Source organism: Pleurodeles waltl, chromosome 1_1, assembly GCF_031143425.1.
Source record: "Pleurodeles waltl isolate 20211129_DDA chromosome 1_1, aPleWal1.hap1.20221129, whole genome shotgun sequence".
Taxonomy (NCBI): Eukaryota; Metazoa; Chordata; class Amphibia; order Caudata; family Salamandridae; genus Pleurodeles; species Pleurodeles waltl.
Window position 1 is genome coordinate 856,593,481 of NC_090436.1, and position 16,548 is coordinate 856,610,028.

Here is a 16,548-nt window from a genome sequence, read left to right on the forward strand (position 1 = left end):
AAACATTGCAGATTAAAGTTTAATCTGCAGTGGTTTTCAAAAATAGAGGGACTGCTCCCTCTCAGCCCTGTTTAGATACCATTACAGTGCTGATTTAATTCTGCTGGAATGGCAGAATTAATTAGTAATTCCATATTATATAATTAGTAAATTATTCTAATTTCTCTGGCAGAATTAAAATTTCCGCCCATTCGCAGTCTTAACCCGAGCGGCAGTACTACCCATCACAGGGCCTAAAATGAAACTTCAAAAAGACTCCTTTGTTGTTCATGCTGCCATGATCAGGAGTTAGAAGAAAGAGATGATCACCTAATAGTGATCTGTTAGCGCCCACCTAGAATCCACAGAGAGGCGGGAGGGGTGAAGGGCAGAGCTAAGGCTCTACAGTAACAGGTCGAAAGTTGCTGCAAGGGCTTCTGTTGCATAGTATTGGCAGCTTCAAGACATTTTCAAGCCCACAATAAATAGAACTAAATAGTTTGATTTGACTTTCTTAATGGAACGTCGCGGTTACTTGACAAACTAATAATTTCAGAATTGAAGCATGTACAATATTAGTTACAACAAAGCCATCGTTGTTACTCATTTATTTTATAAAGCTAACAACCACTAATAAAGTCAATATTTCTGGCTTGCTTTAGGTGAAATGGCAGTTGCTCTTGTACATATCTGAATGCAAAAACATTGGAGGTAGCAAAGTACCAGGTTTTTAAGCCATGGCCTTAACTAGCCAACCCCAACCCCCTGACAGTTTTTCGCCCTACTTAAAGCCTTAGCTGCAAGGTTCTTCATTAGGCTGTGGGTCATTTTATGATGTATAAAATTAGAAGAAGATCAAGTAACTACTATTATTGTGAAACGGAGTTATGCACATCATGATAATGTAGTAATTCGTTTATGGACAGTGGCCACCGGTAGGCTGAGGACAAGAGGGCTGCCTGTAGGGGTGGAGGGACAATGCAGTCTTATGTCACTCAGCCTGGCAAAGAGCCATGAGAAAACACGCACAATTGTATTGTGTTTATACGTTAATTCAAAACCATCCCCTGCTCAGACCTACCAGACCCATTGGGACTCACTCAATACACTCATTCGTCAAAGACGCTTGGCACATAAACTTTTCAGATGAAAGTGATGCTCTCTTTTTACTGCTGGGAAAAAACGACGGTGTGAAAAGAGCGGCCGCTTGATCTCTGTCTGCAGATGTATTTTTCTTCACGGGGATACCTAAAGAAGACTCGCACACACTCCCGCCAACATGAAGGTGAGGGTAAGAGGTGATAAGTAGACGGACGAACGCAGAAAGGAATGGGCGAGGATGCTCGCACTGCGCACACATGCTTCCAGGAGAGCTGAGCGCGTGCGTTTGTTTAGAGAAGGAGGCGGGAGAGTAAGGGGCCGCTGGACGCCTGGAGGAGGAGTTGGCCCTCTTTGCCCCTCTCCCCCGCCTGCCTAGTGAGCCGAGGGCTCTAGGACCGCCTCCGCTGCTCTCCGATGCCGCTGGACTCGGACTGAGGAGGAGGAGAGGGCCAGGCATCATCCTCCGTGCAGGCGAGGCGCTCTTGCCATTTCCATTCGTGCTCCCGCTGCACACAAACACCGAGGAGAGCGCTAGGAGCTGGGGCAGCTCGCTGCAGCTGAGAGGGGGCGTCTGGCCGGGAGGAGGCAGCAGCAGCAGCGGTGCAACCACCGGGGAGGGAAGTAAAAGTGCCGACCAAGTTGCTGCGTCCCGGCTTGTGCGAGCGCTGCAGTGGGACTCCATGCACCGCGCCGGGCTACTTCTGAAGTGCTGTGGGTCGGCTGGGGAGAAGTGCGCGGCGCCCCTGCCCTGAGGGTCACCCTGTGGCCGGTGCCCCCTGAAGGAGGAGCTGTGCTTCCCGAATCCTTCTGACCACGGACTATGGGTGCGGAGGGTCCCTGCGCGCGGCGAGGGGTGCTGTCCCTGCTCGCCCTGTGCCTGGGGGTGCTCTTGTTGCCCCCATGTGCGCCCAGGACCTACACCAACCACTGGGCGGTGAGGATAGCAGGAGGCAACCAGGAGGCCGACAGCATCGCCAGCAAGTACGGGTACATCAACATGGGACAGGTAAGTGCTCACCGGGAGCCAGGTCTGGTTACTGGACACGTTATCATGGGAGAGGGGGGCAGGGGCAGCTGTAGGGGGATCTGCTGCTGGTCTCGGGAAGGAATGCTTCCCGCATGGCTTGACTATTTGCCTGAAGTGCAGTGACGTGTTAGGTTCAGCACAACTACTTCTCACCTTAGAAAGTTGACTATCCTGGGTAGGATAAGGGAAATAACTCCCAAACCACATTCAATAAGATAAACCGATAAAAATGAGGAGGCGCGTGGAATGCACTCTCTCTTTAAGACTACGATGCCCCTCAGGTTGTGGAGTGGTGGTAACAACTGTTCGTACCTACAGTGACTGGTGTCTGATGTACGATTTTGCCCACTGCAGTCTGTATGAAGAGGAGGTTGTATGCTTGCAACAAGTGCCTGCTAGTGCGTGTGCGATCTGATCAGGACAGAGTGGAGACCGGTAGAGCTGGAACAATTTTTTCTAGTGTGGATGCTGAAATAATGATTTCGGACGGTGATGCACTAACTGATTCTTTCCGTTTTAATTAGCGAGGGTGTTAAAAGCACTCCAGCTGCGAAGGGTGTAGGCAAAACTTTATCCAGACTGGAGTTGGTCTGTGTTCCCTTGAGTGCACACACAACACACTGTGAGCTGCGTTCAGACAGTCGTGGCGTGGAAAGGAACCTCACTAGAGTGGTCTTTAAAACAGTAGAGGCGGGTCTGTGTGTTTACCGAACACCAACGACCCACGCCACCCTTGTGTGCGGGACGATGGCAGGAGGGCGGTATCCAGCCCACCGACTAACTAACAGGATACGCACGGTACCGTTCTGACTCTGGTGCTTCACTCCTTTCTGATTGTGGAGGGGCTGCTGTGGAGAGAGCAGCGTGACCAGGGTCTTTGGCACAATTGCGTGACCTGTCACCACGGCGACGTTTGTAATGGTCAACATTCATTGCCATCCTATGGCTTGTTCAGGGGCGATGTGAGTGAAACGCATCGGTGGGCGCAAGGCTCCTTAGCAGTGTGCAGCCGAACCTGCACATGTGAAAACAGAAAACGCTAGCACCTGGCATCAATTGGCCCATATATTTGGCCATCATGTGGCTCGAAGTCTGCCCCCCCCCCCCCCCCTCTCCACCTCACTGTAGCGAGTAAGGGAGCGGGGCCACTTTTAATGGATGGGGTTCAGTGTCCTCAGCCAGCAACTTTCAGCAGGGATATTAGGTGAAGAGACCAGAGAGGCTGCAGGTTCAGACCGAGATAGGAAGACACTGGCTGGTGTGAGTTTTCAGTGACTCGCCATGTACCCCCGCAGGAGCGTGTACGTGCGGCTTGAAATGCGGGGAGCATGAACCGTGTTGCTTTATTGTCACACCGCGAACATTCGTTTTTTATTTCCACCTCGAAGAGTCGATACTCGGGCCCCTCCTGTCCATGCAGGTAGAGGTTTGTACTTTCCTCCGCGGTGCAGAGTTTGAACTTTGTAATCGGTTTCACAGAAAGCTCGCACATGTCCAATCACGCACTACCTTGATTAACTTGTGGAATCTGAGCCTCCCCCATTTCCCAGGAAGCCGGTACGGTTTGCAGAAACGACTGGAAACGTTAATATAGCCACTCCCGCAGCCTAACGACATGTAGGTGCAGTGGAGGATTACCGAGCTCAGCTCGTGGCAAATAGTTAGGGACAGCAATGGAAAGTGATGCTGCTGTGCAGGGTGTCTTCTGTCGCGGTGCCACAAACAGGGATGGGTGCCAGGTTATAAGGCCGAAGAACGTGCACTAGGTGGATGGGGGGTAGTTGGCCCTTGTCACTCTATCACCTTTTTCAAATACACGAGGAGGGGAGATGAATCAGCGCGTGAAAACTACCATGCTTGTCAAGGTCGATTTAGCCATCGCTGGGAGACACTCAGAACACGGAGTACCGGTTGCGCTGAGGGTGGATGGAGAGATAGTTATCACTGTGTGCTGGTAGAGAGATGGGTTACAGTGAGGAGTGGGGGTTACTGCACTGTGATCGAGGGGAGAGGAGAGGATTAAACTGTTGCTGGTGGTGGTCGTGCATTCAGAGGGTTGGGTTGCTATGCCACAGTCGTGGGCGCGGGGTAGTCCCACAGAAGGTATAGGATCATTGATGCAGCTAGCTGTGCCAGACTGTGAGGTGCCCTCTTTATACTTCATTTTGAACAAGGAGTATACAGTGATCAGTGCTCCTGGGGAGGACACAGACACGTTATGGGAGAGATCTAGCGGTATGCACGAAAGGGACAGTGAGATGTGTTAATTGTGCCTGGGAGTAGAGTGGATTGGGACTAAGGGTGTATTAGAAAGCAGCGAGATGTTTAATGGCTGTTCCCAAATTACAAGATTGCAAATAGTTGTGGCACCGGAACGGAGAGCACTGTGACTGGTTGAGCTCCATGAAGAGTGCTGGTGGCCTGTCATGGCACAGGCAGCCAAAGGTGATGATTGTTGGCATCCCAGGTTGGAGTGGTGGTGTCAGCTGTGGGGCAGAATCAGGCGACCGGAGGGTGATTGTTTCCGAGTAGAGTTGGTGATCAATTGTGGTGCAAGAACAAGGAAAGCAACAAATGGTGCATTATAGCAAGAGGATTGGTGATCTGTTGTACATGCAAGCGGGATGGTGGCTAACTGTAACTAAAAACTGAGGTATAGTGACTAGTTGTAGTACATGGAGGTGTGCCTCAGGAGACGGCTGGTTAGTGAATGTCTGGAAGAAGTGATGACTGGTTGATCTGAAAGAGGTGGTATGAAAATAATTACACCACAGTTGCAGGTACATCTTAAGACTGTACATTTTTGCAGGGCACCCTTATCTCAGTAGAAACACCTAACATGTATATTTTCTACTGAATTTTAAATGTAGATTTTTTTTTTTTGTTAGTGATTAGGCAGTCTGCAAATTTACAATGTCCTGCAGTGATACAACATTGTGTTACCCACAACAAACTCTGGACTGCTCGTAATAACGGGGAAAAAACCTGATTCTTTACAGGGCATTGATGGTTTTCATATATTTTTAAACTTGTACTTTCCCATAATTTATATTCATGGCATATACCAAAAACATAAACACATATCGCAGAAGTGAAAACGGAGACCACATGGCATCATGGATGATGTTCCAACATAAAACAACTAGGTACTCGGTTGGTTTAATGTTTACATATTTGTGTTCATTTTACACAATACAACCTAAGTGGGATTATCCACTGTGAACATCAAACCTAAAGCTGCTTGTATCGTCCACAACCCAATTTATGTTACCAGCGTTACACAATTGTAGATGCTTCTTGTTTAGGGACATGTTTCTCTCGCTAATTCTTCCCCCACAAATCAATAACTGTGGCCCCCTCACACCTCTCTCCTTTTGAAGTGGAGATGTCATACAGGATAGATTGCCTGCATTCATGTGTAATTTACTGGGTTAGAGCATTCTTGGTTAAACCCTGCTCCTCTCATGTTGTGGTTTCCTAATCTGTATTTAGTATCTGTAGTGCCCCTTATGTTCTAGGGTGGATTTATGGATTCATGGCTCTTGAAAGCTATTCTAGTAGGGGAGACCATATAGTCAAGAATTCCTTTCCTGTACCCGCTCTATTGTGCAAGGTTTTTTCCATTCCTAATATTCTCCACAGTTTGCAGATCAAGTCTTATGACTAAGGGAGTCTGGTTTCTGCCATCTCACTATACAAGTTTGTTTGGATGCAAGAAGAAGTGTCATAGTTAGGCTCATTCTTCCCCCCCTAGTTCTCCTCCATGTTAATTCTGGTGCTCATCCCAGTCGCGGTGATCCCTGGGTGTGGGGTTGAGAGGAATTATTAACATTTCGAAAAAATAATGATAAAAAAACCGTACTTCCGCTCCTGTGCCACTCCTTTCTCCCTCGTCGTGTCGTCAGCAGGCAGGCACAGGCTGCCAGCCTGCCCTGCGGCCAATTTTGACCTGCTCAAAGCAGCATCAGGATTGCCTGGGAGCACCCAGCCACGGCGCTCCCAGGCAGACTGGGAGCCTGTGCAGGCTCTCTCCAGCCCAGCTCTTGAGAGAGCCCTGTGTGCATGTGTGTTGGGCCGGCCCGAGACAGCTGGCCAAACACACATGCGCTCTGAGGAGAGTACACAGTGCACTCCCCTCTGCTTGTCACCCCCAATGCCCACCCCTTTCACAAGGAAGGGATAATAAACACAGTTTATTATCCCTTTCTTGTGAAAGGATTTGCAGCGGTTGCTGCTGGCGGGGGGGGGGGCAACACTCCTCTGCCCTTATGGAAGAGCTGCCTCTTGTCCATCATAGTAGTATTGCAGCAGAGTTGCTCTGGTACAGTATACAAGTAATTTGGGATATGCTTACCAACAAACATCATGTTCCAAAAACTTTTGATTTTTGGACATACCTGCAGAAAATGAGCCTGCGTACATCTGCTCCGACATTGTCTCAAACATAGATCAGGATGCTTTGTTTTGATCTTGTGTTTCTATACTCTGAACTCTTCACATCCTATTATGTATGTTGGGGTTTGTACTATGGTCACAGTCTGGTGTTTGTTTCCTTCACCCGTTTGTCCTGGGTGTTATCTTATGAAATATTTATTTTTTAAGCTTCACACTGAAAATATACAATTACACTCTAGTTACTGTGTTACAGTTTGCACAAAATAGTTGCTTGCAGAGAAATGTTGCTACTGTAGGCCGTCACATATACAAAAGCTATGAATCCGTAGTCTATGTTTCACTTAAGTACCCTACAAACCACCTATCCTCAGTTTCTAAATCTAATAATATCTATTTCTAGTGGTTCACTGCGAAAATTCACATTTAGTAAATCTAAATTTGATATAATTTGTGGAAAATCATTCTCGTGTTATCTGTTTTCACATTGTTTTTGTTTTGTGGAATAAACAAACCGGTCCAGCCTCGTCTGTACCATTCTTGAGTATAGACCATAAAGTACAAGAGCTTCTTCGTGTCCTGTAATTCTCGGGAGGGTGCCATTCAAGCTAACCATAGGCGCGTTATTAGTATTTTTTAGGACATTTACTGCCTTAAACCTTGCCTGTACGATGAGGGGAAATCAATTATCCATATTGTTGGCTGCTGCTAGTTTATTTGGTGCTTAGCACTTCATCATGTACATGACTTTCACGCTAGTTGCTTGCTGGTCCTTGTTTTTGTTGTGCAGTGTGTAAAGGCCACACACAGCAGCTCTCGGTCCACGCGCCCTCATTACGGTCTGCCTGCGCGCGCTGGAGCGGTGACCCCTTTGGACTTCACTCTGGTGCAAAGGTGGCTGAAGCCATCATCAGCAATATCTGATCTGGCGGTGACAGGTTGTTGTTGTACTCTGGTGCGTTTCCCAAGAGGGGCGAATCCGTGGCAGATAACGTCCATGACTCGGAGGTTTAGTCAGCGTCAATAAACATTTACCGGATGATTACCTAATCATCTCCAGTGTGAATGTCAGTTAAACGAAAAGGCTGGGCTGATAAGGTCAATTTACAGCTACCTTCAGATCTTTAAAGCAAAGTACACCATTGAAAAGTTAATTGCTTGCAGTAAAAACCGCATTCGTCCAAGGTCGTCCCAGCAAGACAGAGCAGCTCTTTTGAGGTATATACGTTAACTGGTGTGATTACCGCTATGTTCAGTGCACAAGTTCTAAAAAAAACAGAAGTGGGAGACTAACAAAGTTTGGCAGTATGCAAGTTATGTCATGGAGCGTGACACCACAGTCTGTGACATCACTGCGCATAACATCGCCCATGGCATCACAGTCCATGACATCACAGGAAGTGACACAAGAAGTGAAATCAGATCTTAAGACCTCACACGCTTAGCAGGTCTATCATGACATGACAAAATCTGGCCCTCACCTTATACATTTATTCTTTAAAATCCTGCCACAAAGACACTGGCATCAAGGAGACGTGGAAATAAATCTGTTCTACTTACTTGGTTGCAAAGCCTGCATTTTAAAATATCTTATGGAGTTAAGAAACCTGCTGCAGACATCTTTGTGTGCCAGGTAAATCTCGGGGAGTGATAAAGGTAAAATAACTCTGGAGCGTAACATATTTGCTGGAGAAATCTACGTTTTTGTCTAGTCCAAGTTTTGAATAAAAGTAGCTTAGAGGCTTAATATGTCTCTTGCAAAGCACAGGACTTATGCTATGTATGTAACACGCAGATGACAGATTTCTATTTTATGTAAAAGGATGTGGGTTACTGATTTTAACACACAGATCCTTTTGTTACTTGCATGTCACATTTTGTAATCCTTCTAATATAGTACAGTGAGCTACGAAGCGCGTGTGGCTCCTACATCTTATAACACATCCTGCACATTGACTTATACATAATTTATTGTCAATGTATAACGTGCACATGTTATGTAAGGTGCTCTGACGCCCTACATTTGGATTAGTAGCACTAAAAAAGAAATAAAATAGTGGTAGTTAAGTTGTGTAAATACTGGGACAGACCAACTGATCAGAAATACTTACAGTGCATTTGTATGTCTTATATACGGGATTGAATAAAGTCAAGAGTGTCTCTCTTATCTACCTGTGAACTGATGAGCTGTGTGCCTTTGTTTCCCCTCAGTGGCATTTAGGTGTGAGACTCCCAGTAGCTCCCAGCCAGGATACTCCAACAAAAGGAGGCCTCATGGCCCCTTTACTTTGACCGTTGTTATGGGTCCAGCTGAAATCTGATAAGCCTCCTTCCCGTCTGAAAGTTGCTGCTCATAAGGAAAGCCGACAACATGCAAGCGCTGCTGAATGTGTCCTGGTGGGACACGTTTAGCATATTTCTGTGGGGCCCAGCCTCTTGGCAGGGTAGATGGCGTCCACCCCTTGAAAAAAGTAGGTAGACCCAGTCTACCCTCAACTTGTGCCCTGACTATGGTGGTACAGTCTGGACACCCCTTCTTAGACAGGACATGTTGATTTGTTTCACCATGCCACAGTAGGCACTGTGTGTTGGGAACTTGGGTTGAAACAATGCTCTCACTAGGAGGGGGAAGTAACCCATATAGATTTTTGTTGTACTACATTCAGCCCCTGTTGCAAACTCACTAGGTGAATCCCTCTTTGAGAGTTGAGTACTCAACCCAAAGGCAAGGCTAGAGCGGCTAGCCTCAGTACTTGTATATGTGTCCAGATCTATCAAGTGGCACTAGGTGGCACATGTACTTGAAGGCTTAGATCTTTGAGACGTCTTGGGCTTCCTCCATTGAGCATAATTGACACCATTTTTGTGCACATTGGTCACACTTGGGCACACCAAGCATGCCAGCTGCAGGGCTTATGACCGACCGAGACTCACATAATCAGGAACTGCCTACCTTTTTGCCCTCATGCGATTTATGACTGTCTAAAATCTGAAGGCATGGATGCATTTTCCACAGTTGAATTTTTAGTGGCAGTGTTTGGACCATCTGTGTTTCCCGTAGAGGCTAATAGCAGCAGGAGAATGACGACTGGGAAGGTGGTTAACACCCACTAAGTCAAAACTCTGTGTACTCAAACTTCAAATCGTTTTCCACACATCACTTGTTCATTCATTTCGGTATCGAAAATTGTTGAAGTTAGCGAAGTTGGTGTGAAAAATTCAGAGATACACGTTTTCTGGGGTGTAGTGAAAGATAATTTTTCTCCTAGACACGCTTTTCCAGGTCAAGAAAAAGGAATAAGGTCCTTTTACACTTGAACTATGAACTGGCGCAGTTTTGTCTGGCAGAAAATTTAGCAAGGTAGCCTTAAAAATGCACTCAGAAATAATGGTTTTTGTTAAAAAATTTTTTATTTTTTTTAATATAACTACATTGTAGACTTTTCAGTTTTTGAGAATTTTAAGAAAAGAGCAAGTCTAAAAATTGCAAGTTTAGTGCTTTCATTCTTGAACTTCCTCAATGGTGTTTTTATTCTATGCAGACTGAGCCACAAGTTCAATAATTTGACTTTACTTCAGATCGTTGCAAACCTTTTCCCCAACTTTGGGGTTCACCCAATACGGATAAAAAATACATACGCTTGTTTTTTTTGTGGTAACTGTAGCCAGTTCTCGTCTGTCTGTACGTGCAGTATGAACACCTCTTATGAAACTTAGTTTAGCCAGGAAACCGAGATGTTTACTTCGTTAAAACTGCAACCTTTTTACATCCGTAAACAGTGCTTTTGAAATATACAAAACGTATACAAAAGGCTTACGGTTCAGATGTAAGGGATGGTAAAACAGCCCGAGGAGAAATCATGCATGTATGCACTCGCCTGTCTATTAGGAAGTTTCCCAAACAGAGTCAGGTACAAATGCGTCGGGTAGCACAGAACCACAAGGAAGGCAAACAAGTCACGGACACATCACGTTAGGCTGTTCCCACCCTGGTGATCACACACTACCAGGAGATAACAGTCCGAGTAACAAAGACAGGAACTTACACACGCCATGATTGAAACACAAGGCACACCCGCATAGGTCTGTGGATGATACACAAACGAAATTCGGGAATTAATTCAGTGACCGCTGTGACAGCTGTTTAGTGTAAAAGGTCATTTATTAGGACAGGATTGCAATAAGCAACATAACTTTTAATCGAAACCGCAACTTTAATAACGCCCTCCCTTTAACATCTCCTCGCTCATCCTTCCCCTCCAAACCCTTATTTTGTTTCCATTCCTCTACACAATCCCCTTTTCTTTTCATGCCCCATTTGGTTCATGCGTACCTCCACTCACAGCCTTCACCTGCTTGTTTATTCCCGGGAAGGGTGGCCAAGCCCGCATCTGACTCACCACCCTCCCCCATCTACTGCCAACCAGCACAAACCCATTTGGTGTTTTGCTGCCCCCCCCCCCCCTCCAGACACACTACTGCAACCTCACCTCCTCACTCCTTCTCCCTGATCCACATATTTTCTCCCCACAACTCCCCAACCAACAATCTCAAATTCAGTAAATAATATGCATTCCCTAACGTGGACAAATGCACACCATCACCCCTAAACAGTGTCTCATCCTGCTCGGTAATGTCCTCATGCTTCAGGATTTTTATCCCTTGTGACCAACAACAAACTCTCATGTTCAGTTTCCTGCGAGCCCGCTCCATGGCTCCCTGTTTGACTGCCCCTCTCCACTCCCTACGAGGTACAAATTTTGTCCATACCAGGCATGTGCCATGCAATTTCTGTTTGATAATTTGCAAGTCCCTCTGCATGTGTTGCAGTAGCGTGAGTCCTGATAGTTTAACAAGATCATTCTCTCCCAAATGGATAACTAACAAATCTGGACATCCCCAGTTCAATAAGTTAGATGTGATGAATGGAAGCAGGTTACCCCGCCACATGCCGCTCTTTCCCCACCATAAGACCTCATGGCGTTCACTGGGAAGTCCTAGGGCCCGACCATGAATTTGCTTCTCCGTGAACTTCGCTGCCCAGTGGATAAATGAATGGCCTACAAGCCACGTGATCATCTTGCCATGTGGTAGACCATACGTATCTCCTGCAACGGAAAAAATAGCTGTAACATATGTTCACACAACTTATCCCCACCCCTCCTTCTGCTGTTGTCGATCACTCCCTTTCAAGGCCTCACGTAACGTTCACAGCACCGTGACTTCCAGCGACCTATTGCCTTGATCTTTGCCCAATCCCAACCCAAATGCGCTGCGGCCATAGCTGCCCCGATTCTTAACAAATGTGTGCCAAAATCCATGGCCCGGCGGCTGGTCCGTCCCAGCACCATCCTCAACACGCGTAAGCTGAAAACTGGTAAGCTTGGCCCCGAACTTGTGAACAAACACCCCAGCTTCCTTATTCACAGAACCCAAAGATTGAAACTTCTCCCATTCCCCGACTGGGCAAGCCAAAGCATTGCCCCCTTTCTTCAGCCACACTCACTTTCCTCTACCTAACTGGTCGGTTTTGGATCGTCTAAGACAAATCCCCAACTGTTCGCCATGTAAGCAAACCTCCCTGTACCGTACCCTTATTGCTGCTCCCACCACTAAAAGTTCTGACACCCGAAACGCGCCAAAAAACATCCACACCATGCATAAGCGGAACAGTGCTAACTTGTATTTGTCAGCAGCACATGCAACAATTCAAAACTGATAGGTTCTCTGGCCGCCCTACCCTCGACTGATCTAACCCTGCCCCAACCTTTTAACATCTTCCCCAATAAGTCGTTTCTGGCCGGGTCGTGATCGAAGAACAGCTTCCCGTAGAATGAACCACCTGCCAGGTGGCCGCCAATTGTCGCCGCTGACAACCCTTTCTGTATCATGAACAACACAAAACGCAAAACGCGACGCTCTAATTGTTTGCCCTGCTGTAGCCAAAAATTCCCTGCAAACCGTTCGAATGATTGAAAATCCAACCAGGCCAGCCGGTAACTTTGCAGAGTGGATTCCGCTAAAGACATCTCCACCAGCCCAGTGATCATCATGCCCCCCACTCCCAAATGTCTGCCGGGACCGCTGTCTTGCTCTGCTCTGCTCCTGGCGCCAGGTTGCGAAAATGCTGCCACTGTGAACGAGACAGGGAATCCGCAATCTCATTGAGCACTCCCAGTATGTGAGCAGCTTTAAAAATTACATTCAAAGATAAACACTGCAACATAAATTGGTGCAACACCCTGAGGTCTCTTGCCTTCTGTCTGTTAACCAGTTCCCCTACTGTCATGTTGTCAACTCTAAATAAAACTGTCCTGTTTGCTAATTCCCACCCCCATACTGCCAATGCCACCAAAAGGGGAAACAATTCCTACAAGGCAATACTCCTACCTTGTTGCAACCATTGAGTTGGCCACGGCTCTGCGCACCACCTGCCGTCCCAAAACACTCCAAAACCCTTCGCTCCTGCCGCTTCCGAAAATATCTGCACCTGCCATACTGTCACCTCATTGCAGAAGAACATAGACACCCCATTGAACTGCCTCAAGAAGGTTTCCCACACCCTTACGTCCTCTCTCAGACCCACTGACACTCGTATTCTGTGGTGTGGCAACACTGCTCCTGACATAGCCAGTCCCAGTCTCCTGCAAAAGGTCCTACCACCTCTGACTACCCTGCAAGCAAAGTTGAGATAGCCCAATAACCTTTGCGCTGTTCGCAAATCGATTTTCCGTGCCTCCTTCACTGTTTTAAAAAATTCCAGCATTTCTTTAACTTTCTGTGTTGGTAGTCTGGCTGTTAAGGTAATGGAGTCTAGCTCAATGCCCAAAAAGGTGAGTACCGTCATAGGTCCCTCTGTCTTTTCGGGGGCCAGCGGCACCCCCATATGGCGCGCCATATCTTTAAAAGTCGTCAAAGCCTTCCCGCAAGCCCCAGAATTGCTCGACCCTATGAACAAGAAATCATCCACTGCATAAAAGTGCTAAATGCCTCAAACAGGGCGCAATATATCGCACAACCCATGGGAAGGACCCTGTCCACATAAATGGCCCCTTCAAATTGCATCCCCAGTAAATCAAAATCTCCTGGGTGTATAGGCAATAGCCTGAAAGCTGATTGTATATCACACTTTGCCAATTCAGCCCCAGCGCCACATCCCCTGACCAGCTTTATGGCATCATCCACCGATGCATATACTACTCTGGTGTCCTCCGCTGCAATAAAATCATTGACTGATGCGCCCTCCGGCCATGACAGGTGATGTATCAACCTAAATTCACCTGGGGCCTTCTTCGGCACTACTAAAGGAGAGATCATCAGCCTCTGACTCGGCCAGTCATAAAAGGGGCCCACAATTCTGCCCAATGACACTTCCTTATCCAATTTGTTCCTTACTATATGTGGCAGTTCTTTTGCAGACCGTAAATTGTCTGCCCATCTCCTCGTACGAGGACCTTGGTAGCTGACCCTAAAACCCTCTTGAAAACCCTCTGCTAACTTACTTGCCGTGGCCCTGTCCGGGTATCTGTGCAGCAATGTCCTGAGGAATTCTATCCTAACTGGCGTAGGCCCTCTTTGGAGCAGGAGCGCCCTGTGTGCCTCTTCTCTTGGATGCCCTCCATTGCTCTGCTGGACTCGAAAGGGAAAAACACTGCGTAACTGGGTGAGGCCCCGCATTTGGAGCAGTCGTGCTTAAATTTACAAGTCTGTCTGGAACAGAAACCTTTGTTAAAGTTCCAGCAATCTCCCGTTGTGTTGGTCGAGGTTCTTTGCCCCACGCCCGCCCCTCCTGGGGCGGGGCGGGACGTGCCTGAAACGGCTTATAAACCACAGACAGCCCACTGGCCGTATGGGTAGATGCCGTGGATTTGCGACGATGCCATCCATTGCATCCATAGTTCTGAATCTACGTCACCCCAAGGTTTATCGGGATTGACACTCACCCGAGCCTTAAACTCCTCATCATAACTCAACCAGGCAAAACCCCCGAAGTGCATTTGCGCTTTCCGAAAGATGTGCATATATTTGAACATTGCTATGGACCTGTCTGGGTATTTTTCGCAATATATGCTTGCGAAAATCAGGAACGCCGATGTGCAATTATCCATTGTAATCGGTACCTTTGGCCTACGGGCTAATTCCCATTCCTCCTCCTGGGAACCCTCCTTGGCCTGTATGTCCCTATGTAAGAGTTTAAAAACGTCTACATACTCATGTCTCCATATTCTCGCCTTTGTTTTATCTGCCACATGCGATCCCAAAGGCATAGCCAGACCCATATGAGGAAGCCTCTTTTTGTGCCCTCCATCCTCTTTCTCCTCTGCCCCTGTTTTCTCCCCGGTTACTTTGGCCCCACTGTCACCTTCAGTTGAAGCACTACCTTGCGTCTCCTTCCCCTTTTCACTGCCCTGTGTGTCTTTGTCCGATGTTGCATCGAAAATAGTACAGTCCTCTACCCCAATGGACTTCCGTCCTGGAGCATCTCCGCCCCCCACGTCCTCCCCCCAAACTGACCACCAATGCCCTTTACCTCTTCCTTGTGATTCCACAGATCGCGAAACCTTCCGGGCCCCTCGGCCCCGTGTTTGTTCTTGCCTCTCTTCGTGTTGTTCTCCACTTATCGCCCGGTCCTGTAAAATAGAAGCGGAAAGAGGGGTTGCGCCGCTCCTGCGTCCTCCTCTTCCCCTCCCCCTCATGCTGTTCATCTCAGCCTCCCGAATCTCCCCGTCCTCCCATTCATCCAGCTCCTCCTCATAATCGAGCTCCAACACATCATCTTCGACCACATCCAGTCTCTTGGCTACACCACCACTCCTCATACTGTAGTTGGCTGAAACATCCTCTTGACCCTCATGGCGCCCACCATCTCTGTGGAAACCCTGATCCTGCGGAGTAGAGAAGGCCGCTGAAGTCCCCTCTAGCGCTTCGGACCAACGTGCTGAGGCCGTGTTGCGCCCCGTTGGTGACGCCTTCTTTCTGCCAACCTCCTGTGTTAGCATTGACATTCCGCGCCACTCGTGGCCGTGTGTGCCACTGGCTCCCATCACGCTACCTAACCCACAGGCCGCACCAGCCTCCTGGCCCTTACTATTCGGTACCCAGATCCAGCTACCCTTGCAAGCTTCCTGCGGTACATCTCCTATACTCCTGACGCTCTCCCCTGGCCTCTTCAGCTGCCGGCCGTATGGCGCGGCCATCTCCCTCTCCCTCTCCCTACACAATTGGGCCCACCTGTCTTCTGTTTCTGCTACTGTGCGACGTTGCTCCCGAATTCTGGGGAGGGACAAGTCCATCAGTGTCATTTCTATACCCGTGTCCGGGAGCTCCTGCACCACTACCTCCTGCAATGGTTCTCCGTCCCCTAATGGCTGTTCCTGCTGTGCCTCAATGCCCCCTTCCTGGTGTTCTGGGGCTGCCCCCTCCTCCGCTGCCTCTGTTTCGCTGTTGGGTGCCTCGCCTTCACCCATATGGCTGGATGGGGAAGCAGCGCTGCGCGCCCGACCCACTGCCGCCTTTTTGGGCTTTTTGGCCCTGTCAGGCGATGTACAAGCGGCTACTGCTGCTGCTACCCGGCCCGATGCGCTGAGCGTCAGCCGTACCATCCCCACCCAAGCCTGGCCCAGAACCCCAGGCCTGAGTAGGTCTGCCCGGCCAGCCTCACCCAATACCCTAAGTGCGGCCTTTACCGCCTCGGCGTCATGGCTGGTTGCCATGCTGCCAGGCGGGGCACTCTTCTCTAGTCGCCTGCTTTGCTGAAATTAAATATATGGCCACTACCCGGCCCTGCTGACCAGAATTATTTTTTTTTTTTTAAATAAATTTTATTTTATTTTAATATTAATTTTTTGGGCCTAGACAGTCGGCGTGCATTCAAAAGGCCGCACTGTCGTGTGTGGCCTTTACAATTGTGCCCCTTAGGCCTTGCTGTGCCCCTGAGACCTGTCTGCTTAAATGCCGGCGGCCGCACTCGCGGCCCAGCCCAAGCGCGGGTGCGCTCAGGCAGAAGGTGCCTCGCGATCGAGCGTGCCTCCGCGGTACGCCTCCCAATC

At 48.3% G+C, this 16,548-nt stretch overlaps 1 protein-coding gene across 3 annotated transcripts in view; it reads left to right on the forward strand.

Moving 5' to 3' along the window:
* Window positions 1–1,173: 1,173 nt before the first annotated feature.
* PCSK5 (proprotein convertase subtilisin/kexin type 5) overlaps window positions 1,174–16,548 on the forward strand; it is a 1,225,695-nt gene continuing 1,210,320 nt past the window's right edge. Inside the window, exon 1 of one of the 3 annotated variants that reach the window (XM_069229369.1) lies at window positions 1,174–2,086. In XM_069229369.1, the coding sequence (XP_069085470.1) occupies window positions 1,901–2,086 (186 nt within the window). In that variant the 5' untranslated portion in view covers window positions 1,174–1,900. The remainder of the gene's footprint in view (window positions 2,087–16,548) is intronic. The other 2 variants (XM_069229360.1, XM_069229377.1) reach the window with 2 other exon arrangements.